The 24607-nt window shown below is 38.3% G+C and overlaps 1 protein-coding gene and 1 long non-coding RNA gene across 6 annotated transcripts in view; one reads left to right on the forward strand and one right to left on the reverse strand.

Annotated features, from left to right (window-relative positions):
- The window catches only part of LOC142660961 (uncharacterized), a 128918-nt gene that overhangs the window by 78116 nt on the left and 26195 nt on the right, over positions 1–24607 (forward strand). The window lies entirely within an intron of this gene.
- OSBPL5 (oxysterol binding protein like 5) overlaps positions 10835–24607 on the reverse strand; it is a 98121-nt gene continuing 84348 nt past the window's right edge. For all 3 annotated transcript variants that reach the window (XM_075838068.1, XM_075838069.1, XM_075838070.1), the window contains 4 exons: positions 21392–21509; positions 19935–20055; positions 19401–19503; positions 10835–11318 (listed from right to left, as the gene is read on the reverse strand). In XM_075838068.1, coding sequence (XP_075694183.1) covers positions 11189–11318; positions 19401–19503; positions 19935–20055; positions 21392–21509 — 472 coding nt within the window. In that variant the 3' untranslated portion in view covers positions 10835–11188. The remainder of the gene's footprint in view (positions 11319–19400; positions 19504–19934; positions 20056–21391; positions 21510–24607) is intronic.

Below are 24607 nucleotides of genomic sequence, written 5' to 3' on the forward strand. Positions count from 1 at the left end.
CGCCGCGCATGCTCGGCCAATTTCTATGGGAACGCTGTCTCCGGCAGCTCCATAGAAATGAACTGAGCGCCGGTCGAGCATGTGCATCATTCTCATGGAGCATGTCGGGAGACTTTTGGTCCCCCGTCGTCCTCGTCGCTGGGGGGTTCAGCGGTCAGACCCCCAGCGATCACACGTTTCCCCTATCCTGTGGATAGTGGATAGGTGTTTGTAAAGAAAACCCCTTTGATTTGTTTTTTCCACAAACGACAAAGGATCGGTGAAAGGCGGCTGATCGTTCGGACCCCCACAAATAACCCAGTCGTCCCCCGTTTGAATGGAGAGATGGTCGGACATACACGCTGCTGCTCCCATTTAACCCTATGGGACTGTACTCCGCTATCTCTGTCAGTCCCATAGAATTGAATGGAAAGGCAGCACGCAATTCTGACCGGCGCTGTAATAAAATAGAGAATGGGGGGCCCCCAGCGATCAGACACGGGCAAATATAGGACATGTCATGAGTTACACGCAGCGCACATACGCTGCGTGAAATTTACTGACAGTCTGAACGGCCCCATTCATTAACATAGGTCCGTGCGACGCGCGTGAAAATCACGGGGGTAGCATGGACGTATAACACGTTTGTGTGAATAAGGCCTTAGGCTGTGATTTTGTGGTAATTGTGGCAATGAACTGCACAATATGAATAGACCCCTGAAATTAATCTGCCTTCAGCTTTCAATTTACAGAGGTGGCTATTCGGTGTGAAATACGGACCTGACAGTTGCACTACAAAAATCTCTGTGAAGTGCGGTCCATGGACCCCAATTTAATAAAGGCTGGGTTCACTCTCACTATTTACGGACGTAATTCGGGCGTTTTAACCTCGAATTACGTCCGAAAATACGGCACCAAAGCGTCGGCAAACATCTGCCCATTCATTTGAATGGATCTTACGATGTTCTGTGCCGACGGTCATTTTTTTTACGCGCCGCTGTCAAAAGACGGCGCGTAAAAATGACGCCCACGTTACAGAAGTGCCTGTCACTTCTTGAGACGTAATTGGAGCCGTTTTCCATGGACTCCATAGAAAAACAGCTCCAATTACGTCGGTAATGGACGCTGCGAAAAACGCCTGCACATGCCATTACGGCTGAAATTACGGAGCGGTTTTCTCCTGAAAGCAGCTCTGTGATTTCAGCCGTATCGGACGTGTACGTGTGAACATACCGTAAGGGCTTATTCAGTGGAGACAGGACCATTTTTTGTTTTCTATGTGCGTCCCATTACCTAGTTCAGTTTTACACGGACACCACTGGCAGCTCCACGTCAGGGTATTAAATTGAATTTTATTAGAATGAATCCATCCAATACGTCTTTATTGTATGTAAAAAAAAAAGTAGAAACTTAACAATTATGTAACAACATTTCAGAAACCGGTGGGAGGGGGGGGGGGGGTCCTTGTAGTATCTAATGAGGACAAATGGGAGAATCCTAAAGTCTTCTCTACACTGATCCTTCTGACCTTGATCTATCAAACAGCAGTTCCATAGCAAAAATGCAGTGATAAAAAACAACACTTTTTAAAATGTTCTGTTACTTTCTATATTAAAAAATATCCACGGTTATTGCAGTTTCTATACTGACCATTAAACCTTTCCAATTTGACTTCAGCTTGTGCTGTGTACACTTGGCGAAGGGCAGCAGTGCTCTCATTATCATCACAGGCAGGATGTCAATAAGGGTATGTTCACACGGCCTATTTACGGACGTAATTCGGGCATTTTAACCCCCGAATTACGTCCGAAATTACGGCTTGAAAGCGTTGACAAACATCTGCCCATTGAAAGCAATGGGCTGACGTTTGTCTGTTCACACGAGGCGTATATTTACGCGTCGCTGTCAAAAGACAGCGCGTAAATAGACGCCCGCGCCAAAGAGTGTCATGTCACTTCTTCAGACGTAAATGGAGCAGTTTTCCATGGACTCCGTGGAAAACCAGCTCCAGTTACGTCCGTAATTGACGCGGCGTTCAAGCGCCTGCACATGCCGTTACGGCTGAAATGACGGGGCTGTTTTCTCCTGGAAACAACCCCGTAATTTCGGCCGTTACGGATGCTGCCGTGTGAACATACCCTACAGGGTTACATTAGAAATCACAACTCTTAAATCACCATTCAAAGGACATGTTTAAAGGGGGTTTTACACTGGGCGATTATCGGGCAGATCATCAGTTCATAGAACACTTGTTGCTGATAATTGTCCTGTGTAAACAGGGGAACGATCAGCCGATGAACGAGCAAACGCTGGATCGTCTGCCGGTCGTATAGTTTTAAAAAAGTAAAATATTATCGCTGTCAGCAGCGCATCTTGGTGTGTAAACAGGGAGACGCGCAGCCAACATGGTAATAATGTACAGGGACGAGCGATCGGAGTAATGACCGCTCGTCCCCATCCATAGCTCCGCGTTACAGGAGCAAACGAGCGCCGATCAAGGATGTCTCATTGATCGACGCTCGCTGCACTGGCCCAATATCGGCCGGTGTAAAAGGGCCTTAAGTCCCACCCCTGATACACTCAGGAACGCCCACTTTGGGGCATGTTTGCGTAAGCACCGTTCCTGCACGTTTCATTCTTCATTTTAGAAAATAGAATAAAGAAAAAATACAATCAGAAATAAAAGCAAAGAAGAAAAAACAATGTTTCACTGTCAAATTATAAGTAGCAAAGCAAAAGTGATACATTCCCTCTAATATAAGCGTGGAGCTCCAGACTAGACAGCACTGTACTGTAAGGGGGGCTTACACGAGCGTGTGCGTTTTGCGCACCCAAAAAATGCAGCGTTTTGTGCGCGCAAAAGGCACTTAGCAGCTCCGTGTGTCGTCACATATGATGCGCGGCTGCGTGATTTTCGCGCAGCCGCCATCATTATGACACTGTTTGGATGTTTGTAGCACGTGGTGCTTTTATTTTTTCATTCATACTTTTTACTGCTGTTGCGCGAATAAAGCGCGTCCCACGGAAGTGCTTCCGTGTGGTGCACGTGATTTTCACTCACCCATTAATTTCAATGGGTGCGTGATGCGCAAAAAACGCAGAAATATAGGACATGTCTTGAGTTTTACGCAGCGGACTCACGCCATAGACTAGCACAGGTCCGTGCGATGCGCGTCAAAAACACGGTTCCATCATGGCGGCTGAATCCGATACGTCTCCATCACTTGCAGAATGTATTTTCGCTACATTGAGTCCACTGCTTTTTACTGCAGTGGCGCAATTTAGCAATTTGGATTTTAAGTAGAATGTCCGGTTCCTTATGGCTTTATTATATTTTTATCACTGCGGAGACAAATACAGTATAGAAATGATACATATAAAAGACGCAATCCGTGCTTATCGAGGACACTTTTCTAAAGAAGCTGATTCAGGAGCATTTATTTAACCCCTTGGTGCTGCAGTCGTCTTTTGTTTTTTCATTTTTGTTTTGCTTTCCCGCCTTACAAAAGCCAGAACTTTTTTTTATTTTTCCTTAGGCACATGAGCGCTTTGTTTTTTGTAGGATGAGTTGCAGTTTTTAATGGCTTCATTTCATGTATCATATAATGTAATTGTAAACTGCAAAACAATTCTTTGTGGGGTGGAATGGGGAAAACACATAGATTTTCATCATTATTTTTTGGTTTTGTTCATATGACGCTCACTGTGCGGTAAAAACGACATGATAATCTGCGGGTCAATACAAGCACAGCAATACCACGTTTTTATAGTGTTTTATATGATGTACTACTTTTCCAAAAAAGCTATTTGTTAAAAAAAAAAAATAGTTTCGCCATATTCTGAGACCCATAACTTTTTTTTTCCCGTCGATGAAACGGTGCCTGTTTTTTGCACATACAACTTTTGAATCACTTTTTATTAAGTTTTTTGGGAGAGCCAAGGTGACCAAGAAACTTGAAATTCTGTTGTTTTTTTTTGTTTGTTTTTTTACGTCATTCATTCCGCAGGTTAAATAACAACATTTACAGGCGAGGCGATTCTAAGGCTATGTTCACACGGAGTATTTTGGGGGAGGAATATCTGCCTCAAAGCTCCAAACGGAATTTTGAGGCAGATATTCCTCCCCCAAAATACTCCGTGTGAATAGCAATGATCGCGCCGTTTTTCGCCCGCGGCCATTGAGCGCCGCGGGCAGAAAACACGCTTTCTCCTGCCTCCCATTGAAGTCAATGGGAGGTCGGAGGCGGAAGCGCCCGAAGATAGGGCATGTCGCTTCTTTTTCCCGCGAGGCAGTTTTACTGCTCGCGGGAAAAAGACGCCGACGCCTCCCATTGAAATCAATGGGAGGCGTTCTCGGGCCGTTTCTGCCGAGTTTTGCGACGCGGTTTCCGCGTCAAAGAACTCGGCAAAAGACCCCGTGTGAACATAGCCTAATTCTGTTTTTTTTTTTTTTTACATTACTTTAGAGGACAAATGGGAAAAGCTGGGTTTTGTGAACTTTTTCTTATTTTTTTACATTACTAAAAACTTATATAACTATTTCTAAGTAGTCTCTAGGGGACTTGAACAAACGATCGTTAGATCATCGGTACAATACACTGCAACACTTATGCATTGTGATTTTTATTGCCTTCGGGCAGGGCATAAAGGGGTTATGCAAGTAATTAAAATTGTTGGCCTATCCTTAGAATAGGCCAACAATATTAGGATTAGGATTATTAGATTATATGGACAGTGATGTCAGGGGCTTCCCCAGTGTTCCGGAGCAGAGCCTATACCTAGCACTCTGATCTGGGACTCCAGTTCTGGGGTTGCCCCTGACATCACTGTCCATCTATGAACAGTGATGTCAGGAGCAGAGCTGGAGTCCCAGGCGGAGTGCTAATAGCTCTCTGCCCGGGACTCCCCCTGACATCACTGTCCATATATGGACAGTGATATCAGGAGGAGAGCAGGAGCCCCAGGCAGAGCGCTAGTATCGCTCTGTCCGCAACTATGGCTCTGGGGTTGCCCCCGACATCACTGTCCATATATGTAGTTATATTCTAACAATCGCTGGTTCAAGTAAAAAAAAAACAAACGTTTTCCAATTTTTCCCCAAGCACAATGTAAAATTTTTTTTTAAAAAAAATTGGTATCGCTGCATCCGTAAAAGTCAGAACTATTACAATATAGCACTATAGCATTATTTGACTCACACGGTGAACGGAGTTAAAAAAAAAAAAAAAAAAAAAAGATTCTGGGGTTTTATTTTTTTAAAATAAAAAGTGATAAAAAAAATTGTGCTCTGGCTAAGGGTATGTTCACACGAGGGCGTCCGTTCCGGCTGAAATTCAGCCTGAAAACATCCCCGTAATTTCAGCCGTAACGGCATGTGCAGGCGCTTGAACGCCGCTTCCATTACGGCCGTAATTAGCGCTGCTATTCATTGGAGTCAATGAATAACGGCTCCAATTACGGCCAAAGAAGTGACAGGTCACTTCTTTGATGCGGGCGTCTATTTACGCGCCGTCATTTGACAGCGGCGCGTAAATATACGCCTCGTGTGAACAGACAAACGTCTGCCCATTGCTTTCAATGGGCAGATGTTTGTCAGCGCTATTGAGGCGCTATTTTCAGACGTAATTCGGGGGAAAAACGACCGAATTACGTCCATAAATAGGCCGTGTGAACATACCCTAAGGGATTCCACTCCTAGATGGAATCCCAAAGGCGCTACCTACAGGGAGAGAGGCTGTGTGGCACTACCTGGGAGGTTGGGGCTGTGTGGCACTACCTGGGAAGGGGGGCTGTGTGGTGCTACGTGGGAGGAGGGGCTGTGTGGCGCTACCTGGGAGGAGGGAGTTGTGTGGCACTACCTGGGAAGGGGGGCTGTGTGGCGCTACCTGGGAGGTTGGGGCTGTGTGGCACTACCTGGGAGGAGGGGGTTGTGTGACACTACCTGGGAAGGGGGGCTGTGTGGCGCTACGTGGGAGGAGGGGCTGTGTGGCGCTACCTGGGAGGAGGGGCTATGTGGCACTATCTCCTTAGGGCACTAAATTTATGGAGGTACAAACTGGGGCATAATTTCTATATCTGGGCACAAAGTGACGTTTTCTGCCATTTTACTGCCGCCGTGAGTTCCCCTGCAAAGGGGCCTACTAGGTCTGTGTCGCCCAAGGGCCCACATAAACCTGGAGCCAGCCCTGCACTTCATCATTGATTTTATTTTATTTTTTCTTTTAAATCGGCACGCCGTACAATACCCCTGGTATACACAATGTTTGGAGAGTACTTTTTAAATTCCTTCTCCTAGACGAAAACTAACCTCAACATAGGATAGGAGGACTATGTAATTGACTATACAGCCTGACAGATCTGTGCAAAATAGACAAATTACTGCTTCAGAAGGGTAAGAACAATAAACTTTCCAGAAAAGAAAAGGTACGAGCCTGCCACAAATGACGGATGAGCCTGATCTAGTGTGCCTGTAGGGGTATGTGCACACGACCTCTTTTCAGACGTAATGGAGGCGTTTTACACCTTGAATTACGCCTGAAAAGACGACTCCAATACGGCGGCAAACATTTGCCCATTGTATTCAATGGGTCTTACAGTGTTCTGTGCAGACGAGCTGTCATTTTACGCGTCGCTGTCAAAATACGGCGCGTAAAATGACGGTTCGTCAAAAGAAGTGCAGGACACTTCTTGGGACGTTTTTGGAGCCGTTTTCTCATAGACTCTGTTGAAAACAGCTCCAAAAACGGCCGTAGAAAATGCAGCGAAAAACGCGAGTTGCTCAAAAAACGTCTGAAAATCAGGAGCTGTTTTCCCTTGAAAACAGCTCCGTATTTTCAGACATGTTTTGTTAATCGTGTGAACATACCCTAATAGTCACACCATAACTGCACCGTGGTTTTGTACATTTTGGTTTGTTGTGGAATAGCTAGGGTATTGGTTTGGGGGTTTTTTTGTGGCATGACCTATATATTTAAATGTGTCTGAAAACTTGGCGGGAATTTCCACCTCGAGACTTTCTCAACCGCAGGCGGGTATGGACCTTGGCGACTGTCCTAAGTTTTCACACCATGTCCGAAATGTAGTGATAGTCACGAGGTTGCCTTCGCTTTTTCCCACACTTTGTTTATGTCGTTGTGTAGCCCAGACCTCATTGTTATTGGATAATTAAAGTCCAGGATTTATAAAAAGTGGTGAAAATGTGGAGGAGTTGCCCATAGCAACCAATTAGGTTACAGATCCACTAACATATGAGAGCTGGAATCTGATTGGTTGCTTTGGGCAACTGCTCCACTTTTTCTTTGCGGACATATTGCCTGCCAGGCTTCACAGGAGCCTTGTGCGGGAGGAAGGCCGCAAGCCTGTGCGGCCCATGGAAGGTTTTAAAATTAGATCAACTCTCCCCCACTCACACTCTCCATGGGTCTCCAAAAGATTACACTAACATTACTTCATCCCCATGAGCCAATTGTACAGTGTCTATGACTGGCTGAGCTTCTCTCTGATTGGATGCGAAAATTGCCCAGTGGAACTTTTCTAATTATCGTTTTTATTTCTATTTTGTACAAAAACACAATGCGACATTGAAAGTAATAGATATATATAGAAGTATCTTTATTTTGTACATTTTGTTCTGTGTGATGTATAAAGAGACAAGACAATCTGAAAATAGATGAATTTGAAGATTTGTGACTACACAAAATACATGGAATATGCCCCCCCCCCAAAATAAATATATATTATGCTTGATCCCCTTATGTTAAAATATATGTTCCCTTTTTACATATAGAAATAATCTACATAAAATGTTGAGTCACTGTGTACATACATGACATTACTTATCCTGTTCTGATCCTGAGTTATATCCTGTATTATACTCCAGAGCTGCACTCACTATTCTGCTGGTGGAGTCACTGTGTACATACATGACATTACTTATCCTGTTCTGATCCTGAGTTATATCCTGTATTATACTCCAGAGCTGCACTCACTATTCTGCTGGTGGAGTCACTGTGTACATACATGACATTACTTATCCTGTTCTGATCCTGAGTTATATCCTGTATTATACTCCAGAGCTGCACTCACTATTCTGCTGGTGGAGTCACTGTGTACATACCTTACTTATCCTGTACTGATCCTGAGTTACATCCCGTATTGTACTCCAGAGCTGCACTCACTATTCTGCTGGCGGAGTCACTGTGTACATACATTACATTACTTGTCCTGTACTGATCCTGAGTTACATCCTGTATTATACTCCAGAGCTGCACTCACTATTCTGCTGGTGGAGTCACTGTGTACATACATTACATTACTTATCCTGTACTGATCCTGAGTTACAGCCTGTATTATACTCCAGAGCTGCACTCACTATTCTGCTGGTGGAGTCACTGTGTACATACATTACATTACTTGTCCTGTACTGATCCTGAGTTACATCCTGTATTATACTAAGTGCTGAAATCTCCTAGCATTCACTACTTGTTCAGCATATGCACCGGATTTTTATTTTGTGAAGTGTTGTCTTTATACTATGTATCATGCAGTTATCTGATGTAAGAAAAAATAAACTGCTCTCTTGTATTATTGGAGCTCAGCTAAGCAGTAAGAGGTGTGGTGATTGTTTCCAATAACAACCAGCAGAATAGTGAGTACAGCTCTAGAGTATAGTACAGCTTGCCCCTCAGCATCAGTACAAGATAAGTAATGTAATGTATGTACACAGTGACTCCACCAGCAGAATCGTGAGTGCAGCTCTGGAGTATAATACAGGATATAACTCAGGATCAGTACAGGATAAGTAATGTAATGTATGTACACAGTGACTCCACCAGCAGAATCGTGAGTGCAGCTCTGGAGTATAATACAGGATATAACTCAGGATCAGTACAGGATAAGTAATGTAATGTATGTACACAGTAACCAGCAGAATAGTGAGTGCAGCTCTGGAGTATAATACAGGATGTAACTCAGGATGAGTACAGGATAAGTAATGTAATGTATGTACACAGTGACTCCACCAGCAGAATAGTGAGTGCAGCTCTGGGGTATAATACAGGATGTAACTCAGGATCAGTACAGGATAAGTAATGTAATGTATGTACACAGTGTCTCCACCAGCAGAATAGTGAGTGCAGCTCTGGAGTATAATACAGGATGTAACTCAGGATCAGTACAGGATAAGTAATGTAATGTATGTACACAGTGACTCCACCAGCAGAATAGTGAGTGCAGCTCTGGGGTATAATACAGGATGTAACTCAGGATCAGTACAGGATAAGTAATGTAATGTATGTACACAGTGACTCCATCAGCAGAATAGTGAGTGCAGCTCTGGAGTATAATACAGGATATAACTCAGGATCAGTACAGGAGAAGTAATGTAATGTATGTACACAGTGACTTCACCAGCAGAATAGTGAGTGCAGCTCTGGAGTATAATACGGGATGTAACTCAAGATCAGTACAAGTTAAGTATGTACTCAGTGACTCAGCATTTTATGTATATTATATCAATATAAAATGGCGTTCGGAGGTGGACATGTGGTTTAAGTATATTATAAAAAATATAGTGTAATGGTAAGTAGTGAATATCGAGTGCTTTTACAAGAAGCACATATGTGATAAGACATAATGGATGAAATACATTAGTCTGGGATGAAACAAAATGGAATATTTTTTAGAAATTTCTGGATGCAGATTAAAGTGCTTGGCATGCTCTAGAACCGGAGACTGGTGGCAGGCTATAGTGAGGGGGAGGTGGCGTGCTGGTACGCGGTACAGTCTTTTTCAATAGAAAACAAACCTAATTTTAACAAACATTAAAAATACAAAATGATCTTATATCGCTGAGGTCTCGCGGTGAAGGAGTTTGTGCCTTATTAAACCTGTGGACTTTGTGCTATTTCCTTAAATCAAATCGCAAGATGTAGAAAACGGGGTGCAGGGCACTTAGCCAGTTTCTGTACATGGAACGTGTTATAATTTCACTAGGTCACATAATGCAAACTGCATATCTGACCTGAATCCCACTGTCCCTGATCGCGTTTTGTTCCTGAGATTCGGACCCCTGTTGTGTTGGCGGGCTATATGCGAATTCCCTGTAGGTAATCAACAGGCTGTGAATCCGGCTCCACCTCGGGAGAATCAGTGTAGTACACACCCTGTTGGCTAACTACAGGGAATTTGCATATAGGCCGTATCTCAGGAACTAGGGGGCCCAAAAGCAAAAAAACGCTCTGAAATCAAGGGGAGAGCACGATTCAGGTCAGATAAGTTTGCGTAATATGATCTAGTGACAGGTCCTCTTTACACTCTCTCAAAAAGTTGTCCCATAAACAGCAGTCAAGATGGGGTGCAACTTTCTATATACTCCATCCTGTATCTGCGTCCATTTTCGCATCACAGACGTTTATGCACAAAAATAAGCACTTTCTGGATGAGACGTCCATGACGAGCTCTCCTACATCTCCCCCAGACTCCTGAGAGGTAAGGTCGGAGGAGGGTGCATATTACCAATCTGCACTCATTGGTCACTTGTCCTCTCTTATCAAGCTGTTAATATTTCAATTCATTTCTTTATTTCTTACATCCATTGGTCCCCTTCCCCGTGACAGTTCCCATAGGGTTTGACACTCAGCTTTTCCAGATTCCTGAATGTCATTTTTGAATAGTTATGTATCAATATGAGAACATTCGTCGTATGAAAAATCACTACGCAGAATTGCTTTTCAGAAGTCCAGGAAAGCTGGGTGGCATCCACCGTGTGAGGCAATGGCGGCCATTTCCTGGGTGGAGCAATGGAAACGTTTGAATAGAATTATTATCAGCGAGACAAAAGAGGACGATTTAAGGATTCGTATTTACCGGATAATTTTTTATTTAAGGTGGAAATGCCCTTTAAGGTAAATGATCTGCAGCCAGGCAAGGACTCAGCACCGCATAGAGAACAGTGGAAAAAACAGGGTTTGAGATCTGCGTACTTCTATCACTCCCTGCGTAACATACACGTACTTTATTCTGCGGGTCATGCTTGCTCGTTCGCCTTGTGTTTAACCCCTTGGTCACCAGGAAGGTGGTAAAGTCATAGGGACAATAACTAATGAAAGCAACCATTCTTAAGCTGCTCCCCCACAATGTCCAGCCAATGGTTGTTATAGTTGCTGTTGGAGGTGCGATAAGTTGTGTCTGTGCAGTCCATGATTAGATTTTATTTAAACACAAAGTTGATGAAGAGCTGACAGGCGAGGAGAAGGCAGAGAAGGAGCCAGTGGCGGGAATTCAGCAATGATGACGAGCATGCAGAAAACGAGCGGTGACTGGTCAGAGAGCTGAGGTTTCTATAAGGAGAGAGACAAGATGAAAATATTACTATAAGAACGAGATGAGAAGCTGGTACCAAAAGAAAGAAGCATCAACCTGTAAGGCTATGTGCACACGACCTCTTTTCAGACTTAATGAAGGCGTTTTACGCCTCGAATTACGCCTGAAAAGACGGCTCCAATACGTCGGCAAACATCTGCTTATTGCCTGCAATGGATCTTACGATGTTCTGTGCAGACGGGCTGTCATTTCACGCGTCGCTGTCAAAAGACGGCGTGTAAAATTATGCCCGCGGCAAAGAAGTGCAGGACACTTTTTTTTTACGGAATTGGAGCCGTTTTTCATTGACTTCAATGAAAACCAGCTCCAATTACGTCTGTAAAAGACTCCTCGAAAAACGCGTGCACTGGTAAAAACGTCTGAAATTCAGGAGCTGTTTTCTCCTGAAAACAGCTCCGTAATTTCAAACGTATTTGGCGTTGCCGTGTGAACATACCCTAATAGTGACGAGAACTCCATCCAAAAGTGTAATATCCCATCACTCCTAATCATACACATTCTTATCTATATAGAGGCAGTATTATAGTAGTTATATTCTTGTATATAGGAGCAGTATTATAGTAGTTATATTCTTGTATATAGGTGGCAGTATTATAGTAGTTATATTCTTGTATATAGGGGCAGTATTATAGTAGTTATATTCTTGTATATAGGGGCAGTATTATAGTAGTTATATTCTTGTATATAGGAGCAGTACTATAGTAGTTATATTCTGTATATAGGGAGCAGTATTATAGTAGTTATATTCTTGTATATAGGAGGCAATATTATAGTAGTTATATTCTTGTATATAGGAGCAGTATTATAGTAGTTATATTCCTGTATATAGGGGGCAGTATTATAGTAGTTATATTCTTGTACATAGGGAGCAGTATTATAGTAGTTATATTCTTGTACATAGGAGCAGTATTATAGTAGTTATATTCTTGTATATAGGAGGCAGTATTATAGTAGTTATATTCTTGTATATAGGAGCAGTATTATAGTAGTTATATTCTTGTATATAGGAGGCAGTATTATAGTAGTTATATTCTTGTATATAGGAGCAGTATTATAGTAGTTATATTCTTGTATATAGGTGGCAGTATTATAGTAGTTATATTCTTATATATATATAAGCAGTATTATAGTAGTTATATTCTTGTATATAGGAGCAGTATTATAGTAGTTATATTCTTGTATATAGGAGCAGTATTATAGTAGTTATATTCTTGTATATAGGAGGCAGTATTATAGTAGTTATATTCTTGTATATAGGAGCAGTATTATAGTAGTTATATTCTTGTATATAGGTGGCAGTATTATAGTAGTTATATTCTTGTATATAGGAGCAGTATTATAGTAGTTATATTCTTGTATATAGGAGCAGTATTATAGTAGTTATATTCTTGTATATAGGGGGCAGTATTATAGTAGTTATATTCTTGTATATAGGGGCAGTATTATAGTAGTTATATTCTTGTATATAGGGGCAGTATTATAGTAGTTATATTCTTGTATATAGGGGCAGTATTATAGTAGTTATATTCTTGTATATAGGAGCAGTATTATAGTAGTTATATTCTTGTATATAGAGGCAGTATTATAGTAGTTATATTCTTGTATATAGGGGCAGTATTATAGTAGTTATATTCTTGTATATAGGGGCAGTATTATAGTAGTTATATTCTTGTATATAGGGGCAGTATTATAGTAGTTATATTCTTGTATATAGGGGGCAGTATTATAGTCGTTATATTCTTATATATAGGGGCAGTATTATAGTAGTTATATTCTTGTATATAGGAGCAGTATTATAGTAGTTATATTCTTGTATATAGGAGCAGTATTATAGTAGTTATATTCTTGTATATAGGGGTAGTATTATAGTAGTTATATTCTTGTACATTGGAGCAGTATTATAGTAGTTATATTCTTGTATATAGGGGGCAGTATTATAGTAGTTATATTCTTGTACATAGGAGCAGTGTTATAGTAGTTATATTCTTGTATATAGGAGCAGTATTATAGTAGTTATATTCTTGTATATAGGGGGCAGTATTATAGTAGTTATATTCTTGTATATAGGAGCAGTATTATAGTAGTTATATTCTTGTATATAGGAGCAGTATTATAGTAGTTATATTCTTGTATATAGGGACAGTATTATAGTAGTTATATTCTAGTATATAGGAGGCAGTATTATAGTAGTTATATTCTTGTATATAGGAGCAGTATAATAGTAGTTATATTCTTGTATATAGGAGCAGTATAATAGTAGTTATATTCTTGTATATAGGGGCAGTATTATAGTAGTTATATTCTTGTATATAGGAGGCAGTATTATAGTAGTTATATTCTTGTATATAGGAGCAGTGTTATAGTAGTTATATTCTTGTATATAGGAGCAGTATTATAGTAGTTATATTCTTGTATATAGGAGGCAGTATTATAGTAGCTATATTCTTGTATATAGGGGCAGTATTATAGTAGTTATATTCTTGTATATAGGGGCAGTGTTATAGTAGTTATATTCTTGTATATAGGAGCAGTATTATAGTAGTTATATTCTTGTATATAGGAGGCAGTATTATAGTAGTTATATTCTTATAGATAGGAGCAGTGTTATAGTAGTTACATTCTTGTATATAGGGGGCAGAATTATAGTAGTAATCTTGTATATAGGAGTAGTATTATAGTAGTTATATTCTTGTATATAGGAGCAGTGTTATAGTAGTTATATTCTTGTATATAGGAGCAGTATTATAGTAGTTATATTCTTGTATATAGGAGGCAGTATTATAGTAGCTATATTCTTGTATATAGGGGCAGTATTATAGTAGTTATATTCTTGTATATAGGGGCAGTGTTATAGTAGTTATATTCTTGTATATAGGAGCAGTATTATAGTAGTTATATTCTTGTATATAGGAGCAGTGTTATAGTAGTTACATTCTTGTATATAGGGGGCAGAATTATAGTAGTAATCTTGTATATAGGAGTAGTATTATAGTAGTTATATTCTTGTATATAGGAGCAGTATAATAGTAGTTATATTCTTGTATATAGGGGCAGTATTATAGTAGTTATATTCTTGTATATAGGAGGCAGTATTATAGTAGTTATATTCTTGTATATAGGGGGCAGTATTATAGTAGTTATATTCTTGTATATAGGGGGCAGTATTATAGTAGTTATATTCTTGTATATAGGGGGCAGTATTATAGTAGTTATATTCTTGTATATAGGGGGCAGTATTATAGCAGTTATATTCTTGTATATAGGGGGCAGTATTATAGTAGTTATATTCTTGTATATAGGAGCAGTTTTATAGTAGTTATATTCTTGTATATAGGAGGCAGTATTATAGTAGTTATATTCTTGTATATAGGAGCAGTATTATAGTAGTTATATTCTTGTATATAGGGACAGTATTATAGTAGTTATATTCTAGTATATAGGAGGCAGTATTATAGTAGTTATATTCTTGTATATAGGAGCAGTATAATAGTAGTTATATTCTTGTATATAGGAGCAGTATAATAGTAGTTATATTCTTGTATATAGGGGCAGTATTATAGTAGTTATATTCTTGTATATAGGAGGCAGTATTATAGTAGTTATATTCTTGTATATAGGAGCAGTGTTATAGTAGTTATATTCTTGTATATAGGAGCAGTATTATAGTAGTTATATTCTTGTATATAGGAGGCAGTATTATAGTAGCTATATTCTTGTATATAGGGGCAGTATTATAGTAGTTATATTCTTGTATATAGGGGCAGTGTTATAGTAGTTATATTCTTGTATATAGGAGCAGTATTATAGTAGTTATATTCTTGTATATAGGAGGCAGTATTATAGTAGTTATATTCTTATAGATAGGAGCAGTGTTATAGTAGTTACATTCTTGTATATAGGGGGCAGAATTATAGTAGTAATCTTGTATATAGGAGTAGTATTATAGTAGTTATATTCTTGTATATAGGAGCAGTATAATAGTAGTTATATTCTTGTATATAGGGGCAGTATTATAGTAGTTATATTCTTGTATATAGGAGGCAGTATTATAGTAGTTATATTCTTGTATATAGGAGCAGTATTATAGTAGTTATATTCTTGTATATAGGGACAGTATTATAGTAGTTATATTCTTGTATATAGGAGGCAGTATTATAGAAGTTATATTCTTGTATATAGGAGCAGAATTCTAGTAGTTATATTCTTGTATATAGGGGGCAGTATTATAGTAGTTATATTCTTGTATATAGGGGCAGTATTATAGTAGTTATATTCTTGTATATAGGAGCAGTATTATAGTAGTTATATTCTTGTATATAGGGGGCAGTATTATAGTAGTTATATTCTTGTATATAGGGGCAGAATTATAGTAGTTATATTCTTGTATATAGGGGGCAGTATTATAGTAGTTATATTCTTGTATATAGGAGCAGTATTATAGTAGTTATATTCTTGTATATAGGAGGCAGTATTATAGTAGTTATATTCTTGTATATAGGAGCAGTATTATAGTAGTTATATTCTTGTATATAGGGGGCAGTATTATAGTAGTTATATTCTTGTATATAGGGGGCAGTATTATAGTAGTTATATTCTTGTATATAGGGGGCAGTATTATAGTAGTTATATTCTTGTATATAGGGGGCAGTATTATAGCAGTTATATTCTTGTATATAGGGGGCAGTATTATAGTAGTTATATTCTTGTATATAGGAGCAGTTTTATAGTAGTTATATTCTTGTATATAGGAGGCAGTATTATAGTAGTTATATTCTTGTATATAGGGACAGTATTATAGTAGTTATATTCTAGTATATAGGAGGCAGTATTATAGTAGTTATATTCTTGTATATAGGAGCAGTATAATAGTAGTTATATTCTTGTATATAGGAGCAGTATAATAGTAGTTATATTCTTGTATATAGGGGCAGTATTATAGTAGTTATGTTCTTGTATATAGGAGGCAGTATTATAGTAGTTATATTCTTGTATATAGGAGCAGTGTTATAGTAGTTATATTCTTGTATATAGGAGCAGTATTATAGTAGTTATATTCTTGTATATAGGAGGCAGTATTATAGTAGCTATATTCTTGTATATAGGGGCAGTATTATAGTAGTTATATTCTTGTATATAGGGGCAGTGTTGTAGTAGTTATATTCTTGTATATAGGAGCAGTATTATAGTAGTTATATTCTTGTATATAGGGGCAGTATTATAGTAGTTATATTCTTGTATATAGGAGCAGTATTATAGTAGTTATATTCTTGTATATAGGGGGCAGTATTATAGTAGTTATATTCTTGTATATAGGGGCAGAATTATAGTAGTTATATTCTTGTATATAGGGGGCAGTATTATAGTAGTTATATTCTTGTATATAGGAGCAGTATTATAGTAGTTATATTCTTGTATATAGGAGGCAGTATTATAGTAGTTATATTGTATATAGGTGCAGTATTATAGTAGTTCTATTCTTGTATATAGGAGGCAGTATTATAGTAGTTATATTCTTGTAGATAGGAGCAGTGTTATAGTAGTTACATTCTTGTATATAGGGGGCAGAATTATAGTAGTAATCTTGTATATAGGAGTAGTATTATAGTAGTTATATTCTTGTATATAGGAGCAGTATAATAGTAGTTATATTCTTGTATATAGGGGCAGTATTATAGTAGTTATATTCTTGTATATAGGAGGCAGTATTATAGTAGTTATATTCTTGTATATAGGAGCAGTGTTATAGTAGTTATATTCTTGTATATAGGAGGCAGTATTATAGTAGTTATATTCTTGTATATAGGAGCAGTATTATAGTAGTTATATTCTTGTATATAGGAGCAGAATTCTAGTAGTTATATTCTTGTATATAGGGGGCAGTATTATAGTAGTTATATTCTTGTATATAGGGGCAGTATTATAGTAGTTATATTCTTGTATATAGGAGCAGTATTATAGTAGTTATATTCTTGTATATAGGGGGCAGTATTATAGTAGTTATATTCTTGTATATAGGGGCAGAATTATAGTAGTTATATTCTTGTATATATGGGGCAGTATTATAGTAGTTATATTCTTGTATATATGGGGTAGTATTATAGTAGTTATATTGTATATAGGAGTATTATAGTAGTTATATTCTTGTATATAGGAGCAGTATTATAGTAGTTATATTCTTGTATATAGGGGCAGTATTATAGTAGTTATATTCTTGTATATAGGAGCAGTATTATAGTAGTTATATTCTTGTATATAGGGGGCAGTATTATAGTAGTTATATTCTTGTATATAGGGGGCAGTATTATAGTAGTTATATTCTTGTATATAGGAGCAGTATTATAGTAGTTATATTCTTGTATATAGGAGGCAGTATTATAGTAGTTATATTGTATATAGGTGCAGTATTATAGTAGTTATATTCTTGTATATAGGAGGCAGTATTATAGTAGTTATATTCTTGTATATAGGAGCAGTATTATAGTAGTTATATTCTTGTATATAGGGGGCAGTATTATAGTAGTTATATTCTTGTATATAGGGGGCAGTATTATAGTAGTTATATTCTTGTATATAGGGGGCAGTATTATAGTAGTTATATTCTTGTATATAGGGGGCAGTATTATAGCAGTTATATTCTTGTATATAGGGGGCAGTATTATAGTAGTTATATTCTTGTATATAGGAGCAGTATTATAGTAGTTATATTCTTGTATATAGGGGGCAGTATTATAGTAGTTATATTCTTGTATATAGGAGCAGTATTATAGTAGTTATATTCTTGTATATAGGGGGCAGTATTATAGTAGTTATATTCTTGTATATAGGAGGCAGTATTATAGTAGTTATATTCTTGTATATATGGGCAGTATTATAGTAGTTATACTCTTGTATATAGGGGCAGTATTATAGTAGTTATATTCTTGTATATAGGAGGCAGTATTATAGTAGTTATATTCTTGTATATAGGGACAGTATTATAGTAGTTATATTCTAGTATATAGGAGGCAGTATTATAGTAGTTATATTCTTGTATATAGGAGCAGTATAATAGTAGTTATATTCTTGTATATAGGAGCAGTATAATAGTAGTTATATTCTTGTATATAGGGGCAGTATTATAGTAGTTATATTCTTGTATATAGGAGGCAGTATTATAGTAGTTATATTCTTGTATATAGGAGCAGTGTTATAGTAGTTATATTCTTGTATATAGGAGCAGTATTATAGTAGTTATATTCTTGTATATAGGAGGCAGTATTATAGTAGCTATATTCTTGTATATAGGGGCAGTATTATAGTAGTTATATTCTTGTATATAGGGGCAGTGTTATAGTAGTTATATTCTTGTATATAGGGGGCAGTATTATAATAGTTATATTCTTGTATATAGGGGGCAGTATTATAGTAGTTATATTCTTGTATATAGGGACAGTATTATAGTAGTTATATTCTTGTATATAGGGGGCAGTATTATAGCAGTTATATTCTTGTATATAGGAGCAGTATTATAGTAGTTATATTCCTGTATATAGGAGCAGTATTATAGTAGTTATATTCTTGTATATAGGAGCAGTATTATAGTAGTTATATTCTTGTATATAGGGGCAGTATTATAGTAGTTATATTCTTGTATATAGGGGGTAGTATTATAGTAATTATATTGTTGTATATAGGGAGCAGTATTATAGTAGTTATATTCTAGTATATATACTAGAAACAAATGTGATGATTTAAGAGGTATACAAATACATATATTCAAGCTGAATGGTCTTTAAAAGTGACAACTTTTGCACAGTTCCGTTGTTTTACTTAATAGGGAGCAATTGGTTACAGGAGAAGGCACCTTCTAGGCACAATTTCTCTATGATTTTCAACACTGCTACTAGAGGATAAGAATGTAGATTTACCGACAGCTGGAATTTCGCGTGATAGATAACAGAAAGCAGAGTAGTCATATGAACCTAACTCTCATGACTGTTTTTGAGAAATACCAGGATGTGTAGGGTTCAGGAGAAGCTGATGTGTAGATTAGAAATTACCTATTTATATCGTGCTGTGTTTTCTGCAGAGATAAAACTGCGGCCTGGATTTCTTTAAGTTCATGTTTCTCTTTTCCACACTGAGAACATAGGCCCTGAAAACCTAAAAAACACAAAGGCATAAAACAAATGTCAAACTATGTATCATGGTTCTTTATCACCACCTCCTGGTATTTATTGGTATGACAACTAATAAACTACAGAACTATGATCTGTGATAATTATTGAATATAATAAAATCAAATTACTAAATATAATATAATTTGCATAATCTTGACATTTGTAATGTTTCACTAGCACTGATGCTGTTTTATGCCTAGTGCAGGGCCTGAGGGGGCTTTTGAAGAACACCAAAGAGAGAATGGGGCAGATTTACAAATTTACCCATTTTAAGGATTTTAGGGCTCCCAGCAGTCCACAATCAGACTTTTATAACATATCCATTGCATTTGGAATACATCCTTTTAAAAATATGGTAATCAGATATACATATGTATGACCATTATGCATCAGGTAGAAGGGTTAGAAACGTACCACCATCATCATCAGAAGATTCCTGTCTGGGTTCAGGAGTGGAACAGCTGCTGTCCGTGGTCTGGCTGCTAATGGAGGGCTGCTCGCTGGCTTTCCGATGTCTCCCTTCTTGGGTTCCTCTCTAGTAAAGTGAGTAAGGTAGAAGAAATCAGTCTATGGTCTCACGATGTGACCGGTTCAGTGTAAACCAATGGGCAGCATTAGGAGACTATAAAATAAACACGTACGGATTGATTGTTCCTCTACACAATGCTGTGGAGCACCTCTCTTCATTTTATATGTTGCTCTATAGGAGAGACGAATATTAACCGCTTCAATGCAAACTACTTTTACAGGTGTGCAAAGCAGGGAGGACACCCCTTCTGCTGGTAAGACTTTTAAGCCAATCACGTGACAAATAAGCGCCCTACGTATGACATGATTGACCATTAGCGGTAGCTCCTCCCTGTCTGGGACACTTGCAGGCGGAATTTGCAATGGCAGCAGTTTTTGCACATCTGGTGTCCCCTATGGATTTCTAAAATAATGTAACCCAAACTTCCCTCCAGTATTGTCTAGAGCCACACACTCAGTAAAGTGGTGAGACGTGTTTAAAGAGCAATTACAATCACATATAAAAACAGTCTCCTCCCTGTACCGGTCCATATTTTTGTCCATAGGGGGCAGTATTATACCATGTATTGCTCATTATTTAGCAACAACTTATTCCACATTGTTGTACATAAAGATACCGAAACATTGAGCCCCCAAAAACTGTCTGGTTTCATTCTACTCGTTAGTAAATAATGCAGATAAGATTTTTTACCTATAGCAATTGATAATTGTCATGTTGAATTAAAGGTGAGGCATCTAATTGGTTGTCATGGTAATTACCACTTCTTTTATTTTGCACTAGTTTATACATGGCCGCTATTGCGTACAGGCCGGTGCCTCACTGCTCAGACCCCTGTTACCATCTTATTCTATCATGTACGTTCACTGAGCTGGAAAATAATTGGTGCTGTATTACCGCTAATTACCTTAATAGGTGTCTCTACAAGCCCCGTAGGAGGTATTCAAACCAGAAGGAGCAGCAAAGCTCCTTCCTCTCCTGCCTTTTATATTCCCATTAAAGCGGCAGTAAAGTCCCCAGCTTATAATAGTACAGCAGCGTTATAAGATGAGCTGCTAATAACACTCGTATGTTACTGTATCTGGAGCTTCTTAGCACTGGAGAGAAGTGACACAAAGTAGGATTAATTGAGGCAGGGATTTTCTAGACTTCCTATCACTTATTCCATTAAAGAACGCTACAAGTAAGCCTCTCCCCATCCTGATATGGCTGATAACAGCGTACAATACGCAGGACTCAACTGTGCAGCCAATCTAGATAAGTAATCTATTAGAGTTCACCACTTGTATGGCTCCAGACGATTACTGTCCCGAGATGGTTCGTCAGGTAAGAGAGATGTTTCTACCTTGTGCTGGGGGTCTGCCCGCGGGGCCAGCATACTGGTCAGGTTTCTCTTCACGGTTTGTAGAATTCCATCCTTCTCGTATTGCGCAATGTCAGTCAGAGGATGCCAGGGGCGGGTACTGCAGAATTCATGACATTTAACACATTAGTCACATGCTGCACAAATCTCCCCTGAGGGGTGGAGCAGCACGGAGATCATGGACAGCAATTTATTCCTAATTATGGTAGTGAAATTATTTCATGTTCTTATATTGTCTGACAAGCCAAGGACTTTTTATCTCATCTCTGGATTCATGCCGGTGGCGAAAGATGCAGCATGTACCCAGACTGGGGCAAAAGGGGGATCTCCAAGTGCGCTGGTGCCCACAACGAAGACCGCAAGATGCCCCTTAATATGCAGACATTGCCAACGTTCTCCATAAATGACATCATACACTTTTACATGGGGGGGGGGGGGGGGTTAGTATTAATGATTTAAGGTGAAGAAGTGGTTAATATTAATATGCATGATAAATGGCGGTTATTAGTTCATATCTAATATCTCTGGAGGTCTATGGTGCTTTAGTGGTCAACACTTGTAATTATAATATTATATAATACTATATTGTTTAGGATGGTACAGGGGGAAGTGGTGGGTGGTCTCAGGCAGGAAAGGGTTTCTATCATTTAATCATACTTTATAAATAGGTTAGAAATCTTATAAAGGTCGGGAGTGTGTTGTTTTTTGTTAAAGCGCTCCAAATCCCCTAGTTGTTCTCTTCACACATCCATAGTGTAACATGATACAATTCTGTCTTCCTGTGGCAGCCACTAGGGGGAGCTCACTGCACAGGGACTCTTACATCTATTATTGAAATCACACGCAGTGCACACCTAGTGGTGGCAGAAAGAATTTCATCCTCTAACTAGATTTATTCTGCTCAAAGGGGAGTTTTTAGGCACTAAGATCCGACCGACCCCCCCCTTCATTAAGTGCAACCCTGTCTGTTGTAACTTTAATATATAAATTTGGAAATTTCTCAAAGTCCCTTCAGGCCGCTTTCAGATGATGTAATATGGGCAGATTTTAGTATCCATATTACATCTGCATTAACCCGGACCACCATAGGATGCTAAAAAGCCCTAATATACCTTATTCATGTACCAAGTAATGAATGACTAAAGTTACAAGCCACTAGTCCTGAATCCTTGTGACAATACTTCTCTGTGCCGTGTTAGAGTTTTCATAGGGATGTTTAAAGGGGTTTTCCCATCAGGGACATTTATGACATATCCACAGGATATGTCATAAATGTCAGATAGATGCGGATCTCACAACTATTTCTAGCATGGGGCCCCCTAAACCCCCGTTATACCGCACTGTGTTGTGGCTGAAGCGTGTGATTTCCGACCATGAAGAGGAAAATAGCGAAGCTTGCTGAGCTACGCTGTGTCCGTAACTCCCATAGTAGTGAATGGTGGTTACAGAAGCCGCGTAGTATGGTAAAAAAAAAGGCCTACAGAGGGTTTCACTGGCAGAGTCGCATAGAGTCCGTAAGAAAAAAATATAGCATATTCTAACGTGTCTTCTGACCATGGTTTTCTTTCCTAGAAGCATGGCTTCAAGGTGAGAATACAGCGCCTCATGCAGGCACCACATGGCAGCACATGGAGTGTCTAGAACGCCATAATACGGAATCGTACAGACTCCAAGTGCGCCATACAGCGTCTGTGCACATGAAATAGAAACCAGAGCATGGCATTTATTTTTGCGCCTTTTTCTCCACCATTGAAGTGAAAGGATGCAGCATAAAACAATTCCAAGTACCATCCATGATACCATCAGGGTATGTGCACACGAGAACTGACTTTTACGTCTGAAAAGACAGACTGTTTTCAGGAGAAAACAGCTGCGTCGTTTCAGACGTAAAAGCTCCTCCTCGCATTTTGCGAGGAGTCTTTGACGCCCGTAATCTTGAGCTGCTCTTCATTGAATTCAATGAAAAACGGCTCAAATTACGTCCAAAGAAGTGTCCTGCATATAATGTATATAAGTGTCCCGCATATAATGTATATAAGTGTCCCGCATATAATGTATATAAGTGCCCTGCATATAATGTATATAAGTGTCCCGCATATAATGTATATAAGTGCCCCGCATATAATGTATATAAGTGTCCCGCATATAATGTATATAAGTGTCCCGCATATAATGTATATAAATGTCCTGCATATAATGTATATAAGTGTCCCGCATATAATGTATATAAATGTCCTGCATATAATGTATATAAGTGTCCCGCATATAATGTATATAAGTGTCCCGCATATAATGTATATAAGTGTCCTGCATATAATGTATATAAGTGCCCTGCATATAATGTATATAAGTGTCGTGCATATAATGTGAATAAGTGTCCCGCATATAATGTATATAAGTGTCCTGCATATAATGTATATAAGTGTCCTGCATATAATGTATATAAGTGTCTCGCATATAATGTATATAAGTGTCCCGCATATAATGTATATAAGTGTCCCGCATATAATGTATATAAGTGTCCCGCATATAATGTATATAAGTGCCCCGCATATAATGTATATAAGTGCCCCGCATATAATGTATATAAGTGTCCCGCATATAATGTATATATGTGCCCCGCATATAATGTATATAAGTGTCCCGCATATAATGTATATAAGTGTCCCGCATATAATGTATATAAGTGTCCCGCATATAATGTATATAAGTGTCCCGCATATAATGTATATAAGTGTCCCGCATATAATGTATATAAGTGTCCCGCATATAATGTATATGTGTCCTGCATATAATGTATATAAGTGTCCCGCATATAATGTATATAAGTGTCCTGCATATAATGTATATAAGTGTCCTGCATATAATGTATATAAGTGTCCCGCATATATTGTATATAAGTGTCCCGCATATAATGTATATAAGTGTCCCGCATATAATGTATATAAGTGTCCTGCATATACTGTATAGAAGTGCCCCGCATATAATGTATATAAGTGTCCCGCATATAATGTATATAAGTGTCCCGCATATAATGTATATAAGTGTCCCGCATATAATGTATATAAGTGCCCGCATATAATGTATATAAGTGTCCCGCATATAATGTATAAGTGTCCCGCATATAATGTATATAAGTGTCCCACATATAATGTATATAAGTGTCCCGCATATAATGTATATAAGTGTCCCGCATAT

Source organism: Rhinoderma darwinii, chromosome 9 (genome assembly GCF_050947455.1).
Source record: "Rhinoderma darwinii isolate aRhiDar2 chromosome 9, aRhiDar2.hap1, whole genome shotgun sequence".
NCBI lineage: Eukaryota > Metazoa > Chordata > Amphibia > Anura > Rhinodermatidae > Rhinoderma > Rhinoderma darwinii.